The 7,066-nt window shown below is 37.9% G+C and overlaps 1 protein-coding gene across 1 annotated transcript; it reads right to left on the bottom strand.

Moving 5' to 3' along the window:
- Positions 1-2,888: 2,888 nt before the first annotated feature.
- On the bottom strand, positions 2,889-3,548 carry LOC115889832. The gene has a single exon (XM_030909907.1). The coding sequence runs from the start codon at positions 3,546-3,548 to the stop codon at positions 2,889-2,891; it is 660 nt and encodes a 219-aa protein (XP_030765767.1).
- Between the last annotated feature and the right edge of the window lie 3,518 nt (positions 3,549-7,066).

Raw genomic sequence — 7,066 nt, 5'->3', positions numbered from 1 at the left:
CTACAATATTTTTCTATCCCAACCACTGAAGGTATTTTTAGCCGACCATACCAACAGGAAGTGGAGAGATCAGCAAGAAGAGATAAACGCTTGTGGACAGAAGAATTTGCAGAAAAAGCTCAAATGGCAGCTGAAATAAATGATTCCAGGACACTTTATCGCACTACTAAAACGCTTGCCAATAAAAACATTAATAGGGAATGCCCCATAGTGAAAGATAAAGAAGGAAATATACTGACCTCAAAAGAGGATCAGCTGCACAGATGGACAGAATTTCTTAGTGAGCCTCAACAGGTAACAAATGATATTGATGAGGTACCAACGTTTCCAACAGAAAACTGCAAATCTAGAATCGCAACACGTGCTCCATCGATTCAAGAAATTAAGCAAGCATTATCACAGCTTAAAACTGGCAAAGCGGCAGGTCCTGATAATATACCCGCTGAACTATTTAAGATACACCCAGAAAACATTGTACAGCTACTAGAGACAATAATAAAAAGCAGTTGGGAAACAGAACATATCCCGTCAACGTGGAAAGAAGGACTTATTGCAAAACTCCCCAAGAAGGGCGACTTATCCCAGTGTAAAAACTGGCGAGGCATTACCTTACTTAACACCATTAACAAGATAATTGCTATAGTCATCCAAAAAAGAATATCAGATGCCCTTGAACCGACTTTGAGAAAAGAACAAGCAGGCTTTAGGCCTGAAAGATCATGTATCGACCAAATTAATACTCTCAGAATAATAATAGAGCAATCTCAAGAGTTCAGATCGCCATTATACATGGCGTTTGTGGATTTTCAAAGAGCATTCGATATATAAAACACATAGCTATCTGGAAAGCTTTGAGAGAAAAAGGAATACCCGAAAAAATAATCCGCATGATTAAAATGCTTTATCATGATGCTACAAGCTGTGTATTACATAAAGGTTAAGTGGGGGAGAAAATTTCTATTGTAGTAGGTGTAAAACAGGGCTGTATACTTTCGCCGCTACTCTTTAACATCGTTCTGGATGGTGCACTAAATAGAGCATTTAAAGAACCACTAGGGATACAATGGGGACTCTTAAGCAGGCTTGAAGACCTGGACTATGCAGACGATCTATGCATCTTTTCCCATTCACATTCGGATATGTCTCCAAAACTTCTTAGACTCCAAGAGGAAGCTAATAATGTCGGTCTTTAAATCAACGTGGCGAAAACCAAAGAAATGAGGTCAAATACTCCCAACAACCAATGTCTATACATCTCCAACTGAGCCATCGAAAGAGTTGATGAATTTCAGTACCTGGGAAGTATGGTTCACAGCGATGGGGGCACAGAGAAAGAATAGAGGAAAGGATTTTGAAGGCACAAAGAGCTTTTGGCATGCTTACACCTGTGTGGAACTCCTCTATATATATAGCAAAAAAACTAAAGTCCAGCTCTTCAATAGCAATGTCAAATCTATTTTGCTTTATGGATGCGAAACATGGAAGGTTACGCGTGGTCTCATGGATCGCCTACAGGTGTTTGTTAACAAGTGTCTTCGAAGAATATTGAGAATTTTCTTGCCCAATCAAATTAACAACGAAGAACTGTTGAGAAGAACATCACAAAATCGAATAGATATCGAAATTAAGAAAAGAAAGTGGGGCTGGATTGGGCACATTTTGCGCAGACCCCACAGAGATATCGCTAGACAGGCACTTGAATGGAATCCACAGGGAAGACGTGCGAGGGGAAGACCAAGGAATACCTGGAGAAGAACAGTAACCTCTGAAGCCCAAGAGGTCGGGAAAACATGGGGAGAGATCAAACAGACAGCTCAGAATAGGATCAGATGGAAACATCTCTTAGAAGCCCTATGTCCCACGAAGGGATGACGGGAACATATATCGGCAAAAAAAAAGTTTTTTTAATTTCACTCAAAATGAGTTATTTGGGTCATAAATGACCTAAATACAAACTATTTTCTGTCTGTCTGTCCGTCTGTCCGTCTGTCTTTTACACGATAACTCAAAAACCGCTAAACCGATTTTAACCAAATTTGGCACAAAAATAATGTGGCACCCGAGAATTAGGCCATTAGTTTTTGGTGGGGGTGGGGGGTTGGTAAGGGGGTATGGGAGGGGGTTAAACATTTTAAAAAATCGTAACTCCAAAATTACAGTAGCTAGCGAAACGCGATTTTCAATTTAAGATTAGGAATAATATTTGCAACAAAATTTGCAATAACATCAAAATCAGTCAAAGTCGCAGTTTTTGAGATAAAAAAATTGAAAAAATTCCTTTACTTTGAGAACGAATTTTTTAAAATGAATTCACTTTTATCAGTGGCTCTGTGGCATTATCTTATAAGTCTCCACTGTCAATTCATGTCCTTGAAGTGGGTGGTACCTATTAAAACAACTGTGTAATAAAAATAGGAATACTTCAACAATTAATGTATCATTAATCTTTTTGTAACTGTTTTCAAGATCAGGTATATCGAGAGATATTGACATTGATCTGGGAGGAAAAAAAAACACTGCCATTTGAATAATTTCACGTTTGTTTTGGCCGTTATGTAAATACGCGTGTGTGGCCTTATGTAATTTATTTTCTATGATAATTAGTTCAATTAGAGGCCTAATTGGATTTATTTACATATAACGTAGTTGAGATATCGAATATGACTTCTTGTTGAAAAATTAGTTCTACTACTAATAATAATTAATTATAGTTTGTTTAACGAGAGGATACATAACAGAGACAGTTAAAACGTCCTTCGAACTTGTGAGATGCCTAGTCGCCATTGATTTTGTTCATTCCAGTCTCCGTCACGCAGATCCCTCGAGCTCATCGCCTTCTTGACACCCTCCATCCAGTTTGTCTTTGGTCTTCCCCGTTTTCTTCACTTTTATGGAAGCCAGTTTAGTTCCTTCTGAGGCAGTCGCGTGTTGTCCATCCTTCTCACATGCCTATACCACTTCAGTTGGGCACTCTCTATTTCCTCTACTATATTTTTCTGTCTACCCATTTTGTCCCTGAATGTCTCGTTTCGTACTCTATCCAGCTTTGATGTTCGTGCTAATCTCCTTATCGCGTCCATTTCTACCGCCAGTAATTTTCTTTTGTTATTCTCTGTTAACCTCCATGTTTTCGCCCCAAATAACAGATTGTTCTTGACTGTCGCATCATTAATCCTTAGTTTTCTGTCATTACCTATTTCGTTACTCCAGAGTATATTATTCAGACACTTTATTGCATTTCTGGCCTTGACTATTCTCGAGCTTATTTCGTTGTCGTCTTTGCCGGATTTATCAAAAGTAACGCCTAGGTATTTGTATTCGTTACATGTTTGTATGTATTCATTATCTAGTTTTATTGCTGTTTGATCCGATCCAGTGCAGAGATATTTAGTTTTTGCGATATTCATCCCCAGTCCCCAAACTTGGTATTCCTCTTTAAGTTTTCGTGTCATATATTCCAAGTCATCTTTGTCTCCTGGACGAATAACTTGGTCGTCAGCGAATTGCAAAGTGTATAAGCAAGTGTCTTCATTTATTGGTATGCCCATGCCTCTACACTTGCTTTTCCAATGCAAAATTGTTTTATCTGTCAAATTTTGGATGTCATATGTCGCAATCTTCCCTGACTCGTTAGACAAACTTTAGTAGTACACAAAAGGCAAGAGATGCAAAGAATCTACCACATTACGGTTGAAAACAGTGAAAACAAGACAATCGTTTGATATTTTTCTGTCTTTTTATGTCGCTTATACATAATACAAGTCGTTTCAATAGAAATTATCATGAACAAGTCCACTCTAACTGTTTAGAAGACGATCTGTCAGTCATATTACAGGCCTTTTATCTAGAGATTTCCCCTGTAGTATTATTTTCAAAAATCTAATAACTTTGAAACCGTACCTACCATATAGTTTTTTGTCAATGGCTTATTATTGTCTATTACAAAAAACGCACATTTGCCAGGCTATCGCATTGACATATAACTGATTCTGTTGTTTCTACTTCTAATTTGCAGATACTGCATATGGATTTGTCTGTCAATCAAAATTATGATCTTTTTAGATAGATCTAAGGCTTACTGGGAAATATCTGATATAGACTTACTGAGAAAACTTATCCATTGTAGATCAAATTTTACAGAGGTTAGTTATCCATCTCCTGTACCAAAGTTTATAGCACAAACAGTTGTCTTCTCAGCGCACTCAGTGATAAAGTGTTCTGGTTTTCGCCATTTTTCCCACAGAATCTGCAGTCATTGTTGTTTCTTAGCATCAATCTATTGCAGTGAGGAGACAGTATCCTGTTAAAAATCCCGTGACAATCCAATGAGAAATTTCTTCTTGTGTCTTAGACTGTTGGAGGATTCCCATTCCAAGTTAGAGAGTTCTTGAGTTCTGATTTAAATTGATCTCCACTTGGGAAGCAAAAAAAAAGATTCGGGCCCAGTGAGTTAGGTAGGCACATTCTTTTCTAGCTAGATTGTTTGCTTTTTCATTACCTTCTAGCCTTTGGTGAGCTGGTACACAGATTAGGAGGACTTTATTATCTTTGCCTAATTTGTCCAGCACCTCTTAGCATTTTTTGCCCAACTTCAATTGATAGTTACTGAGTTGATCGCTTTTAGGTAGCTTGACTATCGGATAAGATAGCTATTCCTTGTTTTCGATAGTTCCTATCTAAGTTAAGTTGTACGCATCTTTCGATAGCGTATATTTCTGCCTGAAAAATACTAGGGTAGGTTCATGCCCAGCTTTTACGGCCTTTGACGTTCTTAAGCCATCTATATAACATCAGGTAGCTTCAACTGAATAACACAAATACTCTAATTTTTATGTAAAACATGAATAAATTTGAATTTCATTACTTAAGGTTTATTCAATATTTTTGGCCTGGTACGTCTAATAAAGAAAAAGTTCAAAGTTCTGCAGTTTTGTCAAACGGTGTTCAAAAGCATCGAACCTTGAAAACGCTTTTAAATATCGTAAATATTTGCACAAGGACGAGGGGGTATTAATTTCTAGTTAGCCTCGTTTAGTACTACAAAACAAAAGGAGTACTGTTAACTATTACCTTAGATACAAAATAGCAAAGGCACCTTGCGATTTTGGCGATGTTTGCGTTGTTTTTGTCTATATAAAGTTACTTCTAAGAAGGTCTTTATTAGAATATTTGATTTTATCTAATGGATTACTATAGAAGCTGGTTTATTTTCTTAATATTCATTTAACTATCCAACAACAGGATGTAGAATGTTTTAGAATTTAGAATTTAGAATAAGTGGGAGGGGGGTTACTCTCTGCGATCTTAGAGATCTATTGTGTCCGCCTTTCTTGAGTTATAACTCATCATACAGATGTCCCAAGGTTGAGGCTGTCCGTAGCCCCGCCCGGTATCGTTATATGTATTGGTGCAATTCCCTCGCCACGACACTACAGTCAGGGACAAGACGATGAGTGAGATGCTTTTAGACCAAGCCAAGTGCTAGGGGGGATTCCCCCCAGCACCTGACCAGGAGCTTCCCCACCAACGACAAGGTCTTGCATCTCCTAGGGGAAGATGTAGAATGTTTAGGACGGGAGTTAATCACCGCGACCTTACAGATCTATTGTGTGTACCCCTTTCTTGAGTTATAACGAGTTATAACTCATCATACAGTCCTAGGGCTTTAACAAAAGCTAGTATCTGAGACGGCTCCGCAGAGGTCGTCTCAGCGCACTCAGTGATAAGGTGTTTTGGTGTCTCTCCATTTTCCCCACAGAATCTGCATTCGCCGTTGTTTCTAAGCTTCAGCCTACTGAGATGTTCGTTGAGAAGACAGTGTCCTGTTAGAAACCCCGTGACAATCCGAAGATTATTTTTACTTAAATCAAGGAAAATCTTTTATTTCTCTCGGTCGGAAGTTTGTCGTCTCTGTCGTAACAACAAGATACATAACAATGAAAGTTGTTCTCTGTCGCTCTAATTCGTCTGTCAAAATCTTTCTTGGCAGGTTGGACCCAGTTATTCCTCCCTGTAGACCCTACCGGGAAATCCCAGTTCTTTTGAAATTTTTGTTCATAAAAAAACGGTATTCGAAATTAATTCCCGGTTCTTTCGTGTCTTGGTAACAATAACTAAAATAGTTATTTGTGTAACAAGTTGCGAAATAAATGTGTTTTAAGCACGGGACGCAAAATTATCGGACAATGCGTGGAGTCCTTAAAACACTCTTTTCGCAACGAATTTCATACAAGATTTTTTGTGAAAGCTGATAATTTGAGATTTTCATGCTATTATTATTATTAATTATTAAGCGTTTTTTAAAATGTTCTGGTAATCGGTTCTTAAGGCATTGTTTCCTCCATTGTTTAATGGCAAAGTTCTGTCAGGTTCAAACGTCGCCGTATTTCCTACAAAGTTTTGTGAAAAAATGAGTGATAATGACGAGCCTTTGGATATTCAACAAGCTGCTGAATCTGCGCTATCCACGTAAGTGCCCGAGAAGTCAAAAAACTTATACGAGACCACCTACAACAACTTTGAAACCTGGGTCGAAGAAAAACATGTTGAGAATTTCACAGAAAAGGCATTGCTAGTCTATTTCCTAAAGTTATCCACTACCTTAAAGCTGTCAACTCTGTGGAGTAAATATTCGATGCTCCGCACCATGATTTACCTGAACAGAAACGTAGATATTAGCAAATTCACAAACCTTATTGCATTTTTAAAAAGAAAAGCTTCTGGATATCAGGCAAAGAAATCAAAAGTATTTACAAAACTGGAAATAGAACGCTTTATGAAAGAAGCCGATGAGAAAGAATTCATGTTAGCTAAAGTTGTCTCAATCGTTTGAGTAGTTGGAGCATGTAGGAGGGAAGAAATCACGTTTTTGACCGTAGATGCCATTAAGATTGTCAGTCATTTATTAATGTGAAGATTCCGAATACAAAAACTCATTTTCCAAGAGTGTTTACGATTACTGAGGGACCAATAGACGGTATCAATTTCTTACGTGTATTTCGTAAGTACGCAAAACTTCGACCACTCAATGTGACACATCGGCGATTTTTCTTGACGTATCGAGAAA

The sequence above is a fragment of the Sitophilus oryzae genome, unplaced genomic scaffold, assembly GCF_002938485.1.
Source record: "Sitophilus oryzae breed Bouriz unplaced genomic scaffold, Soryzae_2.0 scaffold_857_pilon_pilon, whole genome shotgun sequence".
Lineage (NCBI taxonomy): Eukaryota > Metazoa > Arthropoda > Insecta > Coleoptera > Curculionidae > Sitophilus > Sitophilus oryzae.
The sequence above is the reverse complement of the archived record's forward strand: the minus strand, read 5'-3'. Positions and strand labels throughout refer to the sequence as shown.